Here is a 23258-nt window from a genome sequence, read left to right on the forward strand (position 1 = left end):
ACTAACCACAAACAAATGGCATTTAATTTGAATCTGTGGTATTCGGGATTGAATGAGTGTGCAGCAATTTGTACAAATACAGACATGTTTGCAAATAAACATGTTCTGTTATCAATCAATCAATAAATAAAAAAATCGCTCATTCAAAAATTAATCTGGGCATTTGTGGATCAGAACAGGAGTGCATTAATTGAAATCTTGTTTGAATCGATCGTGTTCGGTTCATTTGGGTTTTGAGACTTCCTTTTCGCAGTTTACAGCATTCTACCCACCCACACAAACAGCCACAACAAACGAACATGCAGTGCTATTCATTAACGTGAACACAATTCATAAATGGGTGTCACTATACAATGAAACAAATGCTTTTCAACCGGTGTAAGAATTACATACATGGGCTTCAATTTGTACAAATAAATGTTTGTGAGTATAAATGTTCTACTTTGTATTAACGAGTGACAATTACCGCTTGCAAATCATCCTCAGTGACCCGAGAGCAGCGAGAGCATCTAGATCAAAAGACACTGAGGATGTGATTTTGGTCAAGTTTGTTCTGCTGGTTTCTGTTCATACAACATCAGTCAATGAAACCGGAGTTTCAGAAGCTTCTAAAGCATCATCAAATAATGTCATGAAGAATCTGAAAGTCAGACTCCATTGACTGATACTGTATGAACACAAACCAGCAGGAGAAAATCACCTTTTGAGTTTTAACAAAGGATTGAACAGAATGGAGGCAAGTCATTAATGACTGAATTTATATGTTTAGATGAAATGACCCTTCATAACCCCAAATAGAAACTGTATTAAATATATGCATACATTAATATTATAGTTGTGCCTTGAAGAAAAAAGCTTTAAGAAATAAGCAGCTTTATTGAGCATTTGTGCCCAAGACACAAAAAAGCATTTACAAAATGCACATTTACATCTATTAATTTGTCAGACACTTTTATCTGAAGTGACTTACAGTGCTGTTATTACAGGACCTCAATCCCTCTGGAGTCACCGGGAGTAAAGACACACCGGTGGAGATTGATCCAGCAACCTTCTGCTCACCAGTCCACTTCACTACACCAGAGCAGTAATGAAGCTTTATCAAATTAACGTGCAGTTGTAAAAATATGAAATTAAATTCAGCAATAAATAGAATGCTGACAACATGATATAAAGCGTTTTACTCTGTGTAAATGTTTTCCAGATAGTGGTGCTCATGGTGAGCAGACACAGATGTTTGGAGTAGATACAGCAGCACATGTTCTCCTGCTCTTGTTCAGGGCTGTGTGGTTCAGTGTCTTCATCATGGTCTTCCTCATCCTCTCTGTGCACTCAGACAAGGACTCGATGTCTCTATCTCATCACGATCAGATTCAGATTCTGACTGCAGCAGTGAGGGACGTGATGGACGGATGTGGGTTCACCGTCTGTACACTTTCAAAAACAGAACAATGTTTGAATAAAGCTTTGTTTCTTCTGTTGTTGACTTGTATTTATTTATTGTGACGGTTACTTTCCTTATTTTACTTGTTTATTTATGTCTCCTGTTGTTGTCAGCAAATAAAATATAGCCTAATTGTTTCATTAACACATGCATTCATTCAATACTTGACTGAATATTTAGATGTATTCATCTTGGCTGCATTTGTCCAGTGTGAAGTCAAGCATAGATATGAAAAAAAAAAAAAAAAAAAAAACCAATTACAATCTGTTTGTTTTACAAAAAATATATATAATTATTAGTCACCATTTATCATTATTGTTGATAAGTGTTGGGAGGGACTAGATATGCTTCCTGTGATAATCTTAATTTAAACCTGTCGCAGTCAGTCATATATTTGAAGTTGTTGCGCTTGTTATAACGTCATAGGTCACATGATAACGTAAACATGGCGGAACCGCATTCATACTCAACGAGATTTGGCTGTAGAGTACGTACTCTTTTAGCGCTCATTAAGTACTTATTGAAATTAAGTACCTACTCGTTAAGTATGCGATTTCGGACGCAGCCATAGTCTTACACATGTGCAAGCAGGAAGTAAACTTATCTGGTCATGTGACCTTTCAAACTAGTCACATGACACTAATAGATTTGAATCAATACTATATTTATCTCAAGGGGACATCAAATGCGGGACATGACTGACTGAGATACAGACACAAACCAACAAAACATGACAAATAACAATAAAACGTAAACAAGAATACACCACAACAGGGTTTGGGTGACATATCAGAAAAAACAAACAAGGAAGGGGAGGAGGCGGAACAAAATTCTTGGGGGGAAGTCCAGGGTGGATGGGTGGAGCAGAGGTTTTAGGTTGACGGGACAAAGGCTGATGACGAGGGGTCCGGGCAGGTCTGGTTGGCGTAGAGTGGGAAGTGAGCTTGGGAGAAACAGTCCGGGGTTGTACTGTGACAGGGGGTACAGCAGGCAACTGTGGAGTGGGAAAAGGTGCTGGGCTCACAGTAACAGACCCGGTATTTAAAGCTTCCATCCGAATCCACACTCATCTCTGATTCTGCAGCGGCGTTGACAGAAGCTGGCTCTGGAAAAGAGCTCACTGCAGCTGGCTTGGGATCAGCACTCTCTGTCGCTCTAGGTACAGGGTCTGGGGACAAAACAGATCTGACAGGGACTTCTAGGATCTTGACTAGGTGTGACAAATACTCTGACAGGGTCTTGGCAGCAATGACAACAGGCATCTCATGATGAGCCGAAACAGACTGCAACACCGCCTCAGCAGCCAAGTCGGCCGCGGCTCTCTCCTCAGGACTCAGACACCGTTCTCTCCGTTGCTGGTTCAAAAACCTCCTTCACTGAGTTAATCTCAGGAACAACATTATCCACCACAGTCTTCGGAACAGCATTCTCTGCATCAACTTCTGGAACTGCGCTTAAAGCAGCATGCTCAGGAACAGCGCTCTCAGTTACAGCGGCAGGTTGGAGAGGCATCACGGACTCAGGGGGAGACAGGGACAGAGGACAGAAAGGACCCTTCTTCCTCCTTGGCCGCAGAGCAGAGGCAATAGCCGGATCTGTGACTGGTTGGGGAAGTTCAGCAAGAGCCGTGACTGGTAGTGGAAGGACAGTCTCAGGCAGGGTTGACTCCGATGCTGAGGATTCAGAGGCAGACTCCCACGAGAACCGATTCCCTCGTTTCCTGCAGAGACTGATAGGTGCAGAAGGTGCCTCGGGATTCGGGGAGGGATGAGCCTGATCCCCCAGTGTTGCAACGGCCAGGACACAACCCTCCGAGATCACTGGCAGCTTGGCAGAAGGTGGGGACCTTGAGGGGGAAACCTGCGGCATAAAAAGGAATAAAAACACAATTTACGTAAAAATTACAAAAAAATAACATATAAGTTTATTAAAACATTGGTGCACATATTGTATACAATGTGTGTATATAAGTAAAATGTTAGCAGTGTTTACAGAGATAATACTTATTGTGTAACACGGAGTACAATAATGCTTTTATCAATTAAATTGTGTTATAATAATGATAATAGTCCACTGCTTTGTAGTTTGTAGTAAAAAATTTAAAAAAAGATAAGGAATTTAATGGTTTGTTAGCGAGTATAGCCCAGAGTTCATATTGTAAAAGCACAATCAGTCTTTGTTTGCGTTAACTCGATGCATAAACATAACGTTTTTACCAAAAAAAAAAAAAATGCAGTAACGTTACGTTACTACGAGGTATGACTCTATTCTTAAAGAAAACTCTGAAAACAACGACAAACAATTCACATATCCCAATACAATTGTCATTGAAGACCTAGAAGCTAAACGGTGCTTACACAACAAACCAAACAATTATTAAGCATGCTACATAAAACATAAAAGCAACAATTATTAATAACACTTACAGGTTGTGTTACGGAGGAGGAAGCTGATGCAAATTTGCAATTCACAATCTGATATGAAGCTACAACGAATAGGCACTTATGTTGCAATCAGGCAGCTTTGCCCCAAGTGTTTGTACAACCGTAAGTGGCAGAGCCAACCAATAATTGGAAGTACACCAATGGGCAACCTCCTGTTATCAGCTGCAACTTATTTTACTGGGGGATCATTCATCAAACTACAAAAGGTAGGCATGCAATCAGTATTACAACAATGAACCATATGTTTTTTGGTGAAATTATAAATGTTAATATTATTTACAAATGTAATTTGTGATTATTTCAAAATTATAGATTTTCAAGGCCATGGAATTAAAACTTCACCAGTACGTCACATTCAGGAGACATTGCAGGAGTTTTTTGGAACCAGCAATTGTACACAAGTGGAGAAGTGAACAACGAAAAATTATACAGAAGTTACAAGAGGGAGGAAAGATTGCATTATCTGGAGATATGCGTGCAGATTCCCCAGGTAATCCATAAGTTTGTCTTTTATTAATAGTTCAAATTTAAGTTTACAAATTGTATATATGTGAAAATTAAATCATATGTTTAAACAATTATGTTTTATTTTTAATTTATGTAGGACATTCTGCTAAATATGGCAGCTATACTCTTATGCACATGCATAGCAATACTATTGTTGATCTACAGCTTGTTCAGGTGTGTAACCTTTTCACAAAAGAGTACATGATTGACTGTTAAAATTTTAAATTAATTAAGTAATTTTAGTTAAAATATATGTTATGATGCTTACTTAGAGCAACGAGGTTGGTGGTAGCTATCACATGGAGAAGGAAGGCCTAAAGAGATGTCTGGACCTGCTGGAGTCTAACGATTTAGAAGTGGATTACATCGTCACTGACCGTCATCCACAGATCCAGAAGTATCTCAGGGAGCGTGACATAACACAGTTCTATGATGTGTGGCACTTTGAGAAAGGTTAGTGTATGAATTTTTAACCATATACTTATTTTAATTTTGATGTAATAAATTCTATATATATTTTTTATTACTTATTCTTTCATTTCTGTATATCAGGTTTGTCTAAGAAATTAGATAAACTGGCAAAAAAAAAAGGACTGTGAATTGCTGAGGCCGTGGCTGCATAGCATCAGAAATCATGTTTATTGGTGCGCCACTTCCTCGACATCAGGACCAGAGAAGGTGGCTAAGTGGACTAAGAGGTGGTCAACCACCTCCAGAATGTGCACACACATGACAATCCTATCTTTCCCAAGTGCGAACATCCACTCATAGCTTCAAATAATCAAAAGAAATGGTTTCAACAAGGTAAGTCTTAATATTGTCTATGATATATTTTATTAATACATTTATTTTTTATGTTACATATGCAAAAATTATTTATTACTGTGAAATAATTAATGGAATGGTAATGTATTACTATCATTTGGGTATATACATTGGGAAGCTGGCCTTTACTGTCTATTCTGTTATTGCAGACTGTATCTTGCTGCGCTTAATCATAATGAAAACGCCAACAGAGAACAAGCCACAACCAAGGCAGGACAGGCGGTGTACCAATAGGTGTTCCCGAAATCAAAAAAAGGGCAATGCGTAGCACGGCCATTAAAAAAAAAGTCAACATATAGTAAGTAAAAAAACATTTTATTAAAAAAAAAATGTGAAAACATTTGTGAAATATATTATAAATGTGTAATAAGTAATGTAACATTTAAATTACAAACACCAACTAAAAAATAAAGATATTTAAAATATGAAATAAGTAATAAAAAATGTAATGTTTTTATTACAGCTTATGTTGATGAGCTACTGAAGCTCGTATTTGAAGAAGTGGTCATGGACCCCTCTACATTTGTGGAAGAACTGAAATCAAACCCCATTCCAAAGCCACTTTGTGCAGAGTTTGTCAGACCATCAAAGGTGGAAGCAATTGCCAGCCATGTTTCAAGATTCAGTCAAGCGGAGGTCGAAAGCCGGTGTACTCTCCAGTCGGATCTGGAAACTCCTGGCGTATCCGGTACACAACACAGCTCGCAAGGACAACCCAAACACTCCGACCCAAGTAGCCCCAGCACCAGCTAACAAAGCTGCGGTATGCCACATGGCGGAACTTTCTAAAAATAAAAGACTATGTGACCAAATAAGATGATTACATATTGTTTTTTTGTAAATAAAGATTAATGAAAATAAAAACATTTCAATTTTGTCATTTACGTGTTCAACTTATACAATAAAAATATAAGAATGTTATTATATAGATTTGATTATTTGTAGTAATATCAAACTATACTTACTCCTCTGTGGTTCTTCGCCTTAGACGGCCATAGTCACATCTGTATATGTTATAGATGTTCTGCAGTACATGAATATTCAGACAATTCGGATCAAAGCCTAGATGATGCAGCATGCATGTTGGTGGGACTGGAACTTCGTTCATTTTTTTTACAACCCATATTGAAAAAAGGTTTATCATCAAAGAACAAGTATAAGTCAATATATGTATGTATATATATATATATATATATATATATGTATATATATATATATATATATATATATATATATATATATATATATATGTGTGTGTGTCTGTGTGTGTGTGTATGTGTATATATATATGTATATATATGTTTGTGTGTATATATGTTTATCAAATTAAAATATTAATTAATTTCAGGAATTCAACTTAAAATTTGAAAATAAATCATAGACTCATTACAAGCAAACTGCGATATTTCAAGCCTTTATTTGTTATAATTTATGATTATGGCTTACAGCTTGTGAAAACCACAATATTATAATCTCAGAAAATTTGAATTTTGCATGAAATCACACAGTAGTTTAGTTCACGGACATTTAGAGCACTTCATTTCTTCCTTTATATAATATATATAGAATGTGTTCACTTCACGTAAAGATTGTGATTTTAATCTATAGGTTTACATGTACTAGTTTCGAAAGCACAAGTATTGAATAAACAATAGATCAGCATTACCTGTCGTATTTCTTTTCAGCAAACATTTTCTGTCTCGCTTGGCATTTTAATGCCGTTTCCGCGTTACACTTAATGACAGCAAAATTATTTAACATTAATACTCATATTAAGCGTGCTCCATTGGCCTGAAGTGACAAAAACTAAGGTAACGTTACATTGATGCTTACCATTGAGAAATATCCTGCTCCAGTCGTGGTGTTTGCGATTGAGTTTGTTGATCATTCGCATCTCCAGATGTTTCCCCTTCATATTCAGGCTCGAATTGATAGGGTAAAATTGATCCCATGTTTGTTCATACACTTTATATGGGTTTAAACTTGTTAAACTGAAAACCATTTAGGGTGATGGGCGTTCCGTTTCCGAAAATATCTGCACAGACTATACTACCAATCACAACTGACTGGGTCATTGGACCAATCACTGCAGATTAGCGTCACGTAAAGGCGGGGTTTTGAAAAGTGAATCACTAAACGTATAATTTGAGAATCGCTGTCAAAACAGGTAAAAATAAATGCATATTATAAGAACACTAAAGTCTTTTTTGTCATTGCATGCATGCAAAACTGTTGTTGGGGACAATATTTGGAACATTTTAAATGCCATAATAGGTGCTCTTTAAGGTATCGGGAGGAGGGAAATAATTATTTTTTAATTAATAATTGTTTATGTATTATTGTTTTGCACTGGAAAGAAAGTTAATTATGATGAAAGTATAATTATATAAAGATATTTGCACTACACTGCCTTAAAATGTTGTCTATTTAAATTAAAAATATTATTTGTTTTGCACTGGAAAGAACATTCTAGAAGTCTAATTCTATTGAATAAGTTTGCACAAGGTTACAGAAAACTGATGTGTTTATTTTTCTTCAAATGCAGTCTAAGCCAATGAGTTTTGAATGTTATATGTTGTATTTAAGTGAAAATTAAAACATATTATAAACTTAACAAATCCATGGTTCATTGTTGGCAAAATGATCATGATAGCTTTTATATTTCACATCTATATGGTTCAGTCTTGTATATTGATTAGGCCTGCTTTGCTATTCTATAAATATATAGGCCTAATAAGTTGTATTTTAATATGCTATAATGTATTAAATATATTTATCTAAATGTATCAATTAGTTTCCCCAATATTCACCAGAAGTCATCATTTCAGGGGTTATTTTTCAATTTTTTCTCGTTTTGAGACCATGGTGAACTTGAGATAGTTTTGCACAGGGCACTTGACTTGAGTTCAGACCCTGAGGTGTTAAAGTGACAGAAGCTGCTAATAAAGCTGCTGTCGCCATTTGTGTCAATGTTAATCAAACATCAGAAAGAAAGTAATTTACTGCCCCTTGACTGAATCACTTTTGTAATCACGACGTATTGCATACAAATCACCGCGAGAGCTTTCCAAAAGTTCCAAAATAAACAATAGATAGGTTCCAGTTTTTCTATACAATGAATGTGTATTTAAATTAATAATTGGACATCAATACAAACTAAACTTCCAGCTGCTTCACTTTTATCATGAAAACAAACAGATTGAGAAATTTGTCAGTTTGTAAAAGTTGCCAAAACACCAGGAAAATATTCTTTAAAAGCACATGACACAAATCACTTATTGAACTTAATAGGCATTATGTGAAATATGGTGCTTAGTTTGATCCTTTAATACAAACATAATTTTTTAATATGTATTTATAGTGTATAATTAGATTTGTTAAATTTTAAGAACACAAATGTATTTGGTTAAAATCAAAAGCTTTACTGGTATGGCTTGAGCCAACTAACAATACTTGAATACATTTATAAATATCTGTCCTTACAAAAATTTACAACTCGTGGAACAAAGTGAATCAAATTATTTTGAAACCTTTATGAAAAACAACTGTATGTCCAGCAATGCTAGCCAATTATTCAATTCAATTCAAGTTTATTTGTATAGCGCATTTTACAATACAGATCGTTACAAAGCAACTTTACAGAAAATTATGTTTCTACAATATTTAGTAATAGCTTATAAGTGGTGACTGTCAGTTTGTGCACGTATGGACGTACAGGATTTTTAGAAAAATTAATACAAGACGTAGTCAGCCAGACGATGAACATTATTAATATTATTAATAATTATTATATGATGCAGTCACACTTGTAGCAATATTTGTTAGTTCTGTTTGTTGATTCAGGGTTAGCATCATCTGAGGTCCTCTGAGGGTCAGCATTATCTCTTCTCAGGTGTTCTGGATCCAGACTGGAGCTTGTAGAGACATCATTAGCATAGCTGCTGATCCAACAAAGTAAAATCAATTAGTTTAACCCAAGCTAAAGAATAAAAATGCGCATTTGATCAGATGCAACTACACTCACAATTTAAGAGATAGATTATTCGAATGCTTGGCGAAAGAGATTCGTTTTTAATAGAGAGTGTGTCTGAACCCCGAACATTATCAGGAAGGCTATTCCTGAGTTTGGGAGCCAAATTTGAAAAAGCTTTACCTCCTTTAGTGGACTTTGCTATCCTAGGAACTATCAAAAGTCGTTTTGTGACCTTAGGGAGCGTGATGTATTGTAAATTGGTAGAAGACTAGTTAGGTACGCAGGAGCTAAACCATTTAGGGACTTATAGGTAAGTAATGATAATTTGTAACTGATACGGAACTTAATAGGTAGCCAGTGCAGAGACTGTAAAATTGGGGTAATATGATCATATTTTCTTGACCTGGTAAGGACTCTAGCTGCTGCATTTTGGACTACCTGTAGTTTGTTTATTGAAGAAGCAGGACAACCACCTAGAAGTGCATTACAATAGTCCAGTCTAGAGGTCATGAATGCATGAATTAGCTTTTCTGCATCAGAAACAGATAACATGTTTCGTAGCTTGGCAATGTTTCTAAGATGGAAGAATGCAGTTTTTGTAAAATGGGAAATATGATTTTCAAAAGACAAGTTGCTGTATAATATAACACCCAAATTTTTGACTGTAGAGGAAGTAACAGTACATCCGTCTAGTTGCAGATTGTAATCTACAAGATTCTGTGTAGTGTTTTTTGGTCCAATAATTAATATCTCTATCTTATCTGAATTTAATTGGAGAAAATTATTGGTCATCCAATCTTTTACATTTTTAACACACTCTGTTAGCTTAGTGTAACGAATCGTCAAATGAGTGGAAGGAAGCAAGTGCGAGTTTATGAATTTTAATAATACAAAACAAACAATAAACACGAAGACAGGTGATACTGGTAATCTTGACGGGAATGCAAAGTCCAGGAAGAGGCAGAGCTCGCAGATGATCCGGGGTGCGATGGTGAGTTGGCAGCAGTAGAGTGTGACACAGGAACTGCGGGGGGAAGAGCCGTGAAGGTAAGTGGTGCGATCCAGTGATGAAGTGGAGTGGACGGGGTTCCGGGAAGACAGGACAATCCAACGACGAGAAACAAACACAAGGAAGGCAGAACATGAGACACGGAATGACTAACAACGCTCTGACAAACACAAGATGCTAGACAGGGCAATATATAGGGAAGGATAATGAGTGGCAGCTGGTGATGATGAACAATTAGCAAAGACGCCCACATGAAACAATCAGTGCTTACGCAAAACACACATACTCCACCCACATAGTGCAAAACCCAAGATCACAGTTTACCAACCGTGACAGTATCCTCCCCTCTAGGAACGGCTCCTGGAGTTCCCAGGCGGGCCTACCTGCTGATTGTATTCATCAATCAGGAAGTGATCCAGTATGTCCCTAGCAGGTACCCAACTCCTTTCCTCCGGACCGTAACCTTCCCAGTCCACCAAGTACTGGAATCCTCGTCCCCTCCATCTCGAGTCCAGAATCCGATTAACCGAATAAGTTGGCTCCCCATCTACGAGTCACGGCGGTGGGGGAACCAGGGTAGGCGGATTAATGCGTGAATAAAACACAGGCTTAATTTTGGACACATGGAAGGCGGGATGAATCCTCCTGTACACCGGAGGTAGTTTGAGGCGGACTGTCACCGGACTAATGATTTTGGTGACAGGAAACGGGCCAATAAATTTGGGAGCTAATTTATTAGAAAACGGAACGGAGCGGAATGTTGTTTGTAGAAAGCCACACTTTTTGACCCACGACGTAAACGGGAGGCTTCGAGAGGTGGCGATCGGCCTTGGCCTTAGTGCGCTCCCTCACTTGAAGCAGAGTCTCGCAGGCTCTGGTCCAGGTGCGGTGGCACCGCTGGACAAACGCGTGAGTGGAGGGGACCGCGACTTCAGATTCCAGACTAGGAAAAACAGGTGGCTGGTAACCTATGCTAGACTGAAACGGAGAAAGGCCCGTGGCCCGCACTGGTAATGCGTTATGAGCGTACTCAACCATAGAGAGTTGTTGGCTCCAGGAAGAAGGATTCTTGGAGACTAAACATTGCAACGTTCTCGCTAAATCCTGGTTGGCTCGCTCAGACTGACCGTTACTCTGGGGGTGATAACCAGAAGACAGACTAACCATCGCTCCTAACAATTTACAAAATCCTTTCCAAAATTTGGATCTAAATTGGGATCCCCTGTCAGAAACCACATCTACCGGGAGGCCATGTAACCAAAAGACGTGATCAATAACAGTGACCGCTGTCTCCTTGGCTGCAGGTAATTTGGGCAAGGGAATGAAATGTGCAGCCTTCGAGAACCGGTCCACTACGGTCAAAATGACCGTCATGCCATTAGAGGGTGGTAACAAAATCTAGAGCGATATGGGACCAGGATCTCGACGGGACAGACAGCAGTTGAAGAAGCCCATCCGGAGGTCGGTTAGACGACTTACCACTGGCGCAAACTGAGCAAGCCAAAACAAAATCATGAACATCGCGAGCCATCAGTGGCCACCAGAATCGTTGCTTTATTAAACCCTTGGTGCGGCTTATCCCTGGATGACAAGCTACATTAGAGCAGTGACCCCACTGAATAACGTCGGACCGTAACTCCTCACAAATAAATGGCACAAACGATTCGTTGGGCACGCGGGCGGAGGCGTTACCCCTTCTAAGGCCATCTTGACCTTCATAATTATTACCTTCATGTCATAATTACGTTCAGCAGGGGATAAACGATGGGAAAAAAACACGCAAGGATGCATCTTGTCGTCTGAGGCAGCACGTTGGGAAAGAACTGCACCTACTTCCACCTCCACCACGAACTGACGTGTGGGATCAGGGGCTATTAAGATGGGAGCCGAAACGAAGCGGCTCTTGAGGTTGGAAAATACAGTTTCGGCTGTATTAGACCACCTGAATGCAGTACTGGGGGAGGTCAAGGCGGTCAGAGGTGAGACTAGTTGGCTGAAATTAAGAATGAAACGTCGATAAAAATTGGCGAACCCCAGAAACCGATGTAGGGCCTTACGGGAATCTGGACTTGGCCAATCTATCACAGCCTTAACCTTGTCAGGATCCATACGTATTCCCTCAGATGAGATGATATATCCTAGGAAGGGAACCGACTGTGCATGGAATACGCATTTCTCCACCTCGACAAAAAGACCATTCTCAAGTAATTGTTGGAGCACTCGTCTGACGTGTTGCACATGTTCCTGGAGAGATGAAGAAAAAATCAGTATGTCATCCAGGTACAACAGATCTACCATGTCTCTCAACACGTCATTCACGAGTGCTTGGATAACCCCTGGCGAGTTGGAGAGCCTGAATGCCATCACCAAATATTCAAAGTGCCCTCTATGGGTGTTAAAGGCGGTTTTCCACTCATCCCCCTTCCTGATGCGGACCAAATGATAAGCGTTACGTAAATCCAATTTTGTGAAGATGGATGCTCCCTATAACCTCTCGAATGCTGAAGACATTAACGCCAAAGGATAAGTATTTCCTTTGCCGTTGACACTTGGATAATTTTTCTAAGTAACCTTGAATATTTTTCTAAGTAACCGTGACACTTAGATAATTTTGAAGTTTCATCTGGTCTTGTTGAGATATATAGCTTAGTATCATCAGCATAACAGTGGAAGCTAATTCCGTATTTTCTAATAATATTACCAAGGGGCAACATGTATATTGAAAATAGAAGGGGACCTAGGACGGATCCTTGTGGCACTCCATATTTTACTGATGATAAATGAGATGACTCCCCATTTAAGTAAACAAAATGGTAGCGATCGGACAGGTAGGATCTAAACCATCTTAGAGCCTGCCCTTGAATACCTGTATAGTTTTGTAATCGATCTATGAGTATGTCATGATCTATGGTGTCGAACGCAGTGCTAAGATCAAGTAAAACTAGAAATGAGATACAGCCAGCCATGCAATTATAATGAAATATCTAACTCAAAACCACCATTTTGAGTTCATTATCATTTGTTACCTTAAAAGTGGAGTACGACTGCCCCTTAAGACAGTGAAGTTGTCAAACCACTTATGTATATTAGAGAACATTGGACATGATGTCATAATAATACAATTACACATGCGAATGTATCAGACCGGAAATGCAAGCTTAAATGAAAAATGCCGCATTTTGCTGCGTTCCAAAGTTCAAGTGGTGAACTCTGACCTGCCAATTCGCATCACGTGAAGACGTGGGACCAGTAGAAGACTGATACTTCACTGCATGACCTCTCTGTACATAAATTCAAAAATTAAAGAAGCACAAATTTTATCCATAGTCCAACTTTCTATTTTATCTAATACAATTTTTAAAAAGCTGCATCGTTCGAAATAGAAAAAAATGGTCCATTTGAATGAGGACACATTTTATAATTTTGTATTACTTTGTGTGTATATATTTATATAAGAGAGAGACAGGGAGTACAATACAATAATCTGCTTTTGCAAAGGACACCGTATAAGCACAATCATATTAATCCATGTTGCCATGACAGGAAAATAGTTATCTCCTGCTCCCATCCGTATTTGCAGCGGCGTCAGAAAAAAATTTGCACATTCAAATATTAAATATAAAATGTTGCAAAATTATTTGGTGTATATAAGATATTTCTACATTTCCAACACATTTTATCAAAACCATGATCATATTAATAACCATGATCGCTGCCCTCATTATAAACATATAAAATTTTTAATAAAATATCATAACACCAATTATTTTTATTCAAATTGTATTGACATTTTATTTACTCATGTCGACAAAAATGCCACAGAAACTTGTTTATATATCCAAACAACTGCTGCTTTCCCCCAAATGTCAAATGCAATCAATCCCTCCCAAATAGATCCCAAATGATTTTTCCTCTTGCCAAAAAAACCCCAAAATGTGTACGTAGGAACACCACATTGTCCATCTCCTTAAAATGATATTCCAACAGGACATTGCATTCCTTCACCACAGCCTTGGTGTATAACTCATCCACAGGCCGTGGCAACACTGCACATACTGCACACACAAATACACATGATCACTGTGGACATCCTGAATGAACTGGATCAATGCCAAGATCTGATCCGCTATCTTCCTGACACCACTGGCAACATCGTTGGTTCCTATGTTGATTAATATCAACATAGACGCCTTCAGCACATCAAAATGGCATCTGTGCTGGACCAAACTCCAACTTAAATTTGTACAAGGACGCACGGATGCCTGGATATTCTTAATGTGCACTGTTAAAAATGTATTGTTTTTTTACAGGAAACTCCTGGCAACTAATTGCTGTGAATTTACAGCGAGTAATATACAAAAAACATACTGTTGATTTAATACAATAAAATTCTGTGTTTATACAGCAGTGTTGCTGTGATTACAGTAGCATTAATACAATAAAATGTTGTATTTTGTATTGTTGTCGTACAATCCTCAACAGTGGTGACAATCCCGAAAAACAGAATTGCAGCAATGCATGCAGGGAGCCGTGAACATGTTTTGTATGCTGGCATGAAACATGTCACCATTGTTGTGTTTCATACACCAAATGATTATGTCTGTGAGTTTATAAATAACCTAAAACATGTTTTAAACAAAAAGCTAGCAAAGACAATATTTATACACTGTTAAACATCAGTTTACGAACCACAACAGTGTTTTAAATTACTTATTTTTATATCAGTTGGTTTACTTAAACCATTTTAGTGCAGTCAGTAGGTTTCTATTAAAACAGACTTGCTGATCTGCTTTATATATGCAGAAATGTTTTCTGAAAACAACTGCAACTGCTGCAGAAAAAAGTATTGCAGCAAAAGTTGAGGGTCAAGAGCACAACTGAAGCAAACCCTGATCTCTATGATGGTGATCTCAAAAAAACATTTTCAATAAGACATCTTATCTTAACCTCTGTGAATTCTCAATAAGAACTTCTGTAGATGCATGACAGAAATAGAATCATTCTGGTTAGTATTACTATAAGTGAAGCTGGTAATGCTGTTTGTGGAGTTGTGGCTGAAGAAAGATGTAGTTTGTGTTCTTATTTCTCTTTCTTTCTTGCTTGTTCACAGCATGTGTTTGAATGACTGAGAGAATGTTGCAGGAACATTTTACTAACCTTAAAATAACATTATACTAATATGGAAACTGAACTTTTTTATGTTAGAAAGAATATGAAAGTACCAGTTTTAATGCTATCCCACAATGCTTTGTGGTGTCTGTAAAACAATGCTTCTACCGTGTAGTTACAATAATATTACAGGACTGTCCTTCAATTTCCCATCATGCATTTGCATTTACAATAAACACCATTAATACAGTGTATTGTTGTAAAATGTATTGTAAAATTACATCAATTGCTAACAGTGTGGTCCTCAACCCCACAGCATATAGAGTCACTTAAAAGACACACCTTCAACCCTAGAAAAACAGACAACTGTTACAAACCAAAACCTTCAACCCTAGAAAAACCGACAACTGTTACAAACCAAAACTATCACAAAACAAACACATTACATGCTGAAAACAAAATTACAGAATGCATTTTAGTGCAAAATTATATTCCATAGCTAACTATATTAAAGAGATAGAATAAAACTTATATAAATGTTTTATCTGTATGACATAATCAACAATCCATGTTCATGTAATGATTGTTGATTATGTCATACAGATTAAACATTAATATGATTGGTCACACTGAAAATAAATATCCAATGTGATCTCATGAGAATGTATAATACGTTTTTACGTGAAGTGTAGTTTAACCACACGTACATGTACTTATGTTATTATACACAAACAAAAACCTACGGTAGCACTTTATTTTACAGTCCTGTTCCCCATGTACATACTATGTACTTATTAAAGTAATTACAATAACTATGTAATAACTAGGTACTTACCCTGAACCTACCCTAAAGCTAACTCTTCCCCATGTAGTTGTCACAGGTCGGAGCGGACCACAGATGTCGTGAGTCACGCCCCTCCCTAGTTTCCACCTCGAGGAGGTCCCAAGAACACCCCAATGACCAGACACACGAGAGACGGTAAGTAAGTATTAAAACAGCTTTATTAAATTACTAAAAAAAAGGTATAGGGAAGGGGAGGGAGGCTAAAATCCAACTCTCCAATTGGGGGAGTATCAGTCTCGAGTCTCGAGTCTCTTAGACTCCGTCACGGGAGATCTCCGGTAAGTCCTTCACTCCTCTTTCCTTCTGGCTATGTGATGACAATCAGCTTATTCACAAGTGCCCCTTTGTTCTAGCTTGCAGGACAGCTGCCCAGGGCCCTCTCCTTTTCCTGGACGTATCAGATACAAGTGGTAAGTATTTAGAGTTTGAATGCACGATGGGTACCTGCTGCTTCTCGTGGGGAACTCCGAGGCGGCCCAGCGGGTTGGACTCCCAGTCGTCCAGATGCTGGTGGAGCTGCACAATGGCTGTCGGGACCCGACTGATACCGTACTGGTAAGTGTACGGGAGGTGTTCGCGGTTTCTGTATCCTGAGTAACGGGTCGACGTGCAGGTAGACACTTCAAAGGGACCTGCTAGATCTGCACAAGAACATACAAGTAAGTATGACAGGACTGGACATGGACGATGGACAGAGGGGCCACTGGCTCTTCGCTCGGGGCACAGGTAAGTCTGTAGGAAAGACAACTGAGGCTTCACTTGGGCATACAGGCGAACGTACAACACAATATGCTGGCTTTAGCTTTGGGCATAGGGTAAGTACATCAAAGGCAGCTGGGACTTCACTCTGGGCATACAGGCGAATGTACAACACAATATGCTGGCTTTAGCTTTGGGCATAAGATAAGTACAATGTAACTAGGACTTCACTGGGGCATACAGGCGAGTGTACAACACAATATGCTGGCTTTAGCTTTGGGAATAAGGTAAGTACATCAAAGGTAACTGGGACTTCACTCTGGGCATTCAGGCGAATGTACAACACAATATGCTGGCTTTAGCTTTGGGCAATAGCTTACGGTGAATATACAGGGAAGCAGAAAGGGATGTTACTCACACCTTTTGGGGAAATAGACGTCAGGCATTCCTTTTCTGAGGTTTACCAACTGCTGATAGAGATGCGGGTCGAAAGCTGCTGCTGCGTTGGGCCGAACACGGCCTCCGCTGATGTCACACACAGATAAGTTGTTTCACCCAGGGTGTGCTACACTGGGTAGGTCGGACGCTTCCCTCTCCTTTCTGCCAACCAACAGGGTGAGTCTTCTAGACAGGGGCGAACCTTTGAAGAACTCCACAGCAGGTAATAATACACGCACAGCTGATTTCCTCCTCCAGCAGCCAACTCCTCACCATTAATACTTCCCACTATATCCACACTGTTCTTACTTGAATTTGTTTCCCACCTCCGTTACGTGGGGTAGAAGGGTCAGGATGTCATCGACGGCATCTAATTAGAGATGTTGTTTTCTTCGCCCGCCTCAGTACTCACTTCCTCCACAGGATTTCGTTGGGCCTGAAAGGTGGTTTTTGACGACACAAATACAGCACAACACTGCAATTTTCAAGTGTATACACTTACGGCAAAGGACAAAGGCTCACCCACTGCACTCCACACACTCTTGGTGAATTTAGGGTCAAACCCCCCGTCTGACCAAAGGCTCGTCCTGGAAATCATGAGGACACTGATGCAAAGAATATTCAGATTTAAACGTCGCCGCCACAACACCCCAGCGTCTTCTCTCGCTCCTGGTCCCGGCTCACCCACAATCCTCCTCCACGGTGGGGCTGCTCACTTACTATGCCAAAAGCTCACAAAAAGGCTCACAGATAGTTCACTCCAGATAATTATGCTGCTGTACGATAGTTTGGAGTACTCACACCGTTACTAACACGAGGTCTCTTTTCCCTCTTCTTTCCAGCTCCTGGATATTTCTTCTGCTGCCACGTGACCTGTCCAAAAAGGGCCTCCTTCAGCAATATTTCCGGTGAGTCTTCCTGACCACTCAGAATTCGTTACACATGTCCATAGAGCATTTCACAGTTAGATAGACATCCCAATATACTCAGCCCGGTTTCTGTTTCTGCCAAACCCTTGTCTCCGTCTTCGCCCAGCCAACAATATTCCTCCGCCTTCTTTCCGCTGCCCTCGCCCAAACACTCCAACTCACTCGCCGTATCGGCTGGAATAAACAACTCCTTCTCTGCAGTTTCTGAGGCCCTCTTTATATTCCTCCCTCTCTTCACACTGCCCAATCGGCGATCGCCCCATTCATCTATCCACCTGCGATCAATGAAACCCTGATTTCCTTCCCCGGAGTTCCCGGAAGTAACCGGTGTTTGAGGAATTATGGTCCGGGCAGAACCAATCTCCGTCCTTTTAGTTCCGCCCTTACAAAGTCACTCCGTGACATAGTTACCTTGTATTACCAGAACTTTCTTAGATAAATACACTGTAAGTATACTCTAAGTACATGTTAGTACACGCACTGTAAAATAAAGTTCAACGAAACCTACAATATTGATGTATATAGCTCTAAATTTCACAATGATCGAGTCACGATATCCAAGTGCGAGGTAAAAAATTGTTTATTTGTAGCTCTGACAGTCAGCAATGAGAACGTAGGAAGACGATGGCATAACCCCAGATGAATCACGTCCAGACCACTCAAGCAGCAGTAACTCAAACCCAGCACAGGAATCCTAGGCGGACGAGGAATAAGGTCCAGATCGCTCAAGCTCCAGTAACTCAAACCCAGTGCAGGAATCTCAGGCGGGCGAGGAATACGGTCCAGAGATTCCCAACTGGAGGGACAGGAGCACAAATACACAAGAAAGACAAAACGAGAATCAACGAACCAACAACACGAACAGGAAACCAGCCAAACTTAAAGGCAGTGCAAATGAGTTGCAGCTGGTGCTCATTAACGCAACTGCTGCTAGTAAACAGACGCACACAATCTGACAGAGACGAAAGATGAGCGCACTGACCCGTGAACCGTTACACTAAAACATAAAATACGTATTGACAATAAATAATTTACGTGTCCAATTGTGAATGTATATGAATTCCCATGTATTCAATTTGAATTGAAGTCCCATGTCAAATCAATACGTTTTTAGATTGCATTTATTAAAAAAGTTTATCTACTTAATATGACATAACATTTCCGTTCGTGACTTCTGCTACAAACACGTTTTGGAGGAATACATAGTACTATACAAGACTACACTTCAAAACCTTACAATGAATAACATTTACATTGTAAGTACTGTATTTGTTTAACCATTTTGTAATTTAGTTTGCTATGAGACAAAAAAAATTTTCTCCTTTGCATTACAACAATACAACCATATACCAAAATTCAACATACATTAATAAATCACAATTTTAAATATAAATACAATTCTCCACATTTTTAGAATCCACATGTTTGCAAAGAACAAATCCAAATAAATTCAGCCCTTCATATGCCGATATCTCCTTATTATCAGCCTGTGTTCCGTTTGTTATGAATCAAATTTGAAAGTTGCTCCCTCAAGAGCACTGCCAACTTAAGGCCTCTCACCTACTTCGTCACAGATTGCGACATGCAGTATTTAAGTATATGGATATTTTGCAACAGCAATGAGGTGAGGACAAGCAAAAACCAGACAAGACTCATGACTATGTTCACTCCACAAGGTGATGGTGTTGGAACCCCAATCCACTCGTGGGTTGTGTTTGATGAGCCAGGGGTGACCTAAGACGATGGGTGCCACAGGGGAGTCCATGAGGAGGAAGGGAAGGGTTTCAGTGTGGTTGCCGGAGGTGAGGAGAGTTATAGGTCCTGTGGTGAGGGTGATGTAGGGCAGTTCCTGACGATTGAGTGCGCTTACGGTGATCTGGTGTGAAAGGGAAGTGATAGGGATTCTCAGGTGTTGTGCAAGGGTGGTGTCCATAAAGTTACCTTCGGCTCCTGAGTCCAGAAGGGCATGACAGGTGTGAGTGTTGTTGGCCCACCTCAGTTTCACCGAAGGAGAGTAGATGATGTTGAGGACTTCCCGGCGGAGATCCAACCAGATAGTAGCCTAGAGTGTACTAACGGGCTGGCTACTCTTACCGGACCGGAGAGTAGAAGATGTCCAGAGTAACCACAGTACATACAAAGTCCTCGGGACCTCCGCCTCTTTCTCTCCTCCTGGGTCAGTCTAGCTCTACCCACCTGCATGGGTTCGTGATCGACGATGGGACCGGCTGTGTTCTCCCTGCTCAAGTTGCCACTCTCAGAGTGGCCGGGGAGATGTGTAGGACAGGCGCGCGCCCCCTGCTATCGATATGAACATCCACGCGGAGCGCCAAGTCGATGAGCCCATTGAGGCTGATTGGCATCTCAAGTAGGTAGCTCTATTTGTGAACATGGTTGGCCAGCCCATGCAGGAACATATCCCACTGTGCCTCCTCGTTCCACTTGCACGCATGAATACATGAATGTAACACTTGGTCAAAAATGTTCTACAGTAGTTGGGCTCACCGGAGTAATTTTCCGGAACAGGAAGGTGTGGTTCCGGCCGGTAGTGAGTTTTGGGGATAGCCCGGGGAAAAGACGTGCGGGTGGCACAGCGGAAGTGGTCAGCTGTTGGATCTGCTGGGTGAGCTTGGACACCTGTGTCACCAGCGCTTGGACAGTGCGTCCGGTGTTGATGATGCTCTCCTGCTGCTGCTGATCCATGCGGGTGACGCTGTGGTGGATAAACTCGAAGAGTGATGTGGAACTTGCTGCTTCCATGATTGGTCAGAGCGTTCTGTAACGACAAATGAAGGTGAGGAAGCAAGAGCAAGTAAATAGGATATTTAATAAACACAGTCAGAAACACGAGTAACATAAAACAGGATAACAGGTGGGTGAGGCGAAATCTGATGGCGATCCGGGAAGTAACAATGTCCGATGGTGATCCAGGAAGTGGCGGTGAGGAGATGCAGCAGGAGAGCGTGACACAGAAACTGAGATGAGCGAGCCGTGGGGGTGAGAGGAAAAATCCGTTGGTGGTGAGGAGTGGATGAGATTCCAGAGACACAGACAATCCAATGAAGAGAACAACAACTGCAAACAATGCTCTGAAAAACACAAGACGAAAGACAGGGCAATAAGTGGGGATCGGGTAATGAGTAGTAGATGGTGTAGATGAACAATTAACAGAGACGCCCACATGAAACAATCAATGCTGACGCGAGGCACACTCAAATTCCACCCACATAGTGCAAATCCCTAGGCCACGGTTTAGCAACAGTGGCACATAGCTCATCAAACACAAGGAAAAGTGCTTCATTTTTGGAAAAGCATGCACGACGAGGGGGAATAGATCCCTCATTTTGATCACCACTTAAGACAGGCAGAGTGCAGAATGGGAAAAGCAAACAAACTTGAAGATGAAGAGATACAGGTGTACTGATATGATTGTTGAGGACTTCCGATTCCAAAAGGAATGCATTTTGGCTGCATGCTCTCAAATTTGAAGGAATTTAAGGAGAAAACTGAAGAGGCAGAGTATGAAGAAGAAAGTGATGATGAGTTGACACCAGATGACACCATAGTCTCTTCCTACAACACTGCAAAGAGAATACGGAAGGAGCTCCAGGACCAACATAATCAGGCCCTGAAGAAAGCAAGAGAAGCCAGAACAGCTCAAGCCAGTGGAAGTCACCAGATGCCTGGAAGTATGACTGAAGACCCTTCACTGCAGCTAAAGATATCTTACCTGAAGGCATCCCAAAGAGTGTGCTCTAACCTGTATAACCACCTGGGATGGATGATAAAAAATGCATCTCCAGAGTTAAGTGAGGATGGCCGTGTGAAAATCAGTCCTATGCAGCAAGAAAAAGTTCACAACCTTGCCCAGGATGTCTGCCAAGCAGTTGCCAAGATCCCAACACCGAAACACATTGGGACAGCTTTACAAATCCTTAAGGAAACCAGAAGCAAGTCGACCGTGTCACTCTTAAATAGATTTGGGAACAGCATCAGCTACAAAGAAGCAGAGATATATGACAAAAATGGCAATGGCAGTTGAAGAGCAGACAACTAGGGATGGTGCCTTCATACCAATGTGCCTAAAGGTTGAACGATTAACAAAGTTTGCATTTGATAACCTTGACTTCCAAGAGTACACAAAGGATGGACGAAGACTGCATGGCACAACACACATCATAGAAGACCCCACACCAATAGTTAGTTTACCTCTACTGAAAACCCGCCAACCAGCCCTGGAATCTTCACAGCCTTTTCAGACCAAGGAAAGCCACCTCAGTCTAAAAGATCGTCAAAAGAGTCGCTCCCTAGTTGGAGTTGAAACAGAGCCTAAGCTTCCTGTGTGTCTAGCAGAACCTCTTGACCACCTGAGCATCCTCTCGTATTTAGTGCATAGCTGCCCTATTGTACTATTGAAGGACCTGAAACCAAGTTGTGCTGCTCCAACATGAAGTTCATTCTAAGCATTTCTCATCCCAGATACCATCCCTGCAACTATGATCAGCTATGGTCCCTTCTTCCCCAAGTCACCAACAAACCCAGATGTGGTTGAACAGCCTGTTCAGTACTGCATGGATGTGTCGAGAAAACATGGTCAAGAGTATCCCATGATCGCATGTGATCAAGCAATCTATGAGGTGGTTCTGAGAATGCAAAAAAAGAACAAAGAGAAGTATGCCAAACTTATCTTATACATGGGTGGCTTCCATATTGCTCAGAAATTCCTTGGAGACATTGAGCATTTGATGCAGTCCACTGGAATCGAAGACATCATGGTCGAAGCTGATGTCTGTCTCCGAGGAACAGCAAACAAAATCATCAGTGGAAAAGACTACTATGCAATGCTGCACATCCACACTATGGTGTATGCAGCCATGTTTGCCCTACACTGGGAAGCATTTGCCAGATGGTTGGTTGATGAAGAGAAGGATCTGGAGTAAATGTGTGTGCTTAGCAAGAAGAGGATGTAGAGAAGGCAACTTCTGCGTGTGCTGATGCAACTGATCAACTGAAAAAGCTGACATGTTTGATGGCTGAGTT

At 40.4% G+C, this 23258-nt stretch overlaps 2 protein-coding genes across 2 annotated transcripts in view; both read left to right on the forward strand.

Moving 5' to 3' along the window:
• The window catches only part of LOC132106024 (zinc finger protein 271-like), a 145288-nt gene that overhangs the window by 74248 nt on the left and 47782 nt on the right, over nt 1-23258 (forward strand). The window lies entirely within an intron of this gene.
• On the forward strand, nt 3905-5133 carry LOC132106153 (uncharacterized). Its single transcript, XM_059511810.1, has 5 exons — nt 3905-4091; nt 4198-4375; nt 4490-4566; nt 4665-4845; nt 4945-5133. The coding sequence occupies exons 1-5, from the start codon at nt 3921-3923 to the stop codon at nt 4989-4991; spliced, it is 654 nt and encodes a 217-aa protein (XP_059367793.1). The 5' UTR covers nt 3905-3920; the 3' UTR covers nt 4992-5133.

This window comes from Carassius carassius, chromosome 26, assembly GCF_963082965.1.
Source record: "Carassius carassius chromosome 26, fCarCar2.1, whole genome shotgun sequence".
NCBI lineage: Eukaryota > Metazoa > Chordata > Actinopteri > Cypriniformes > Cyprinidae > Carassius > Carassius carassius.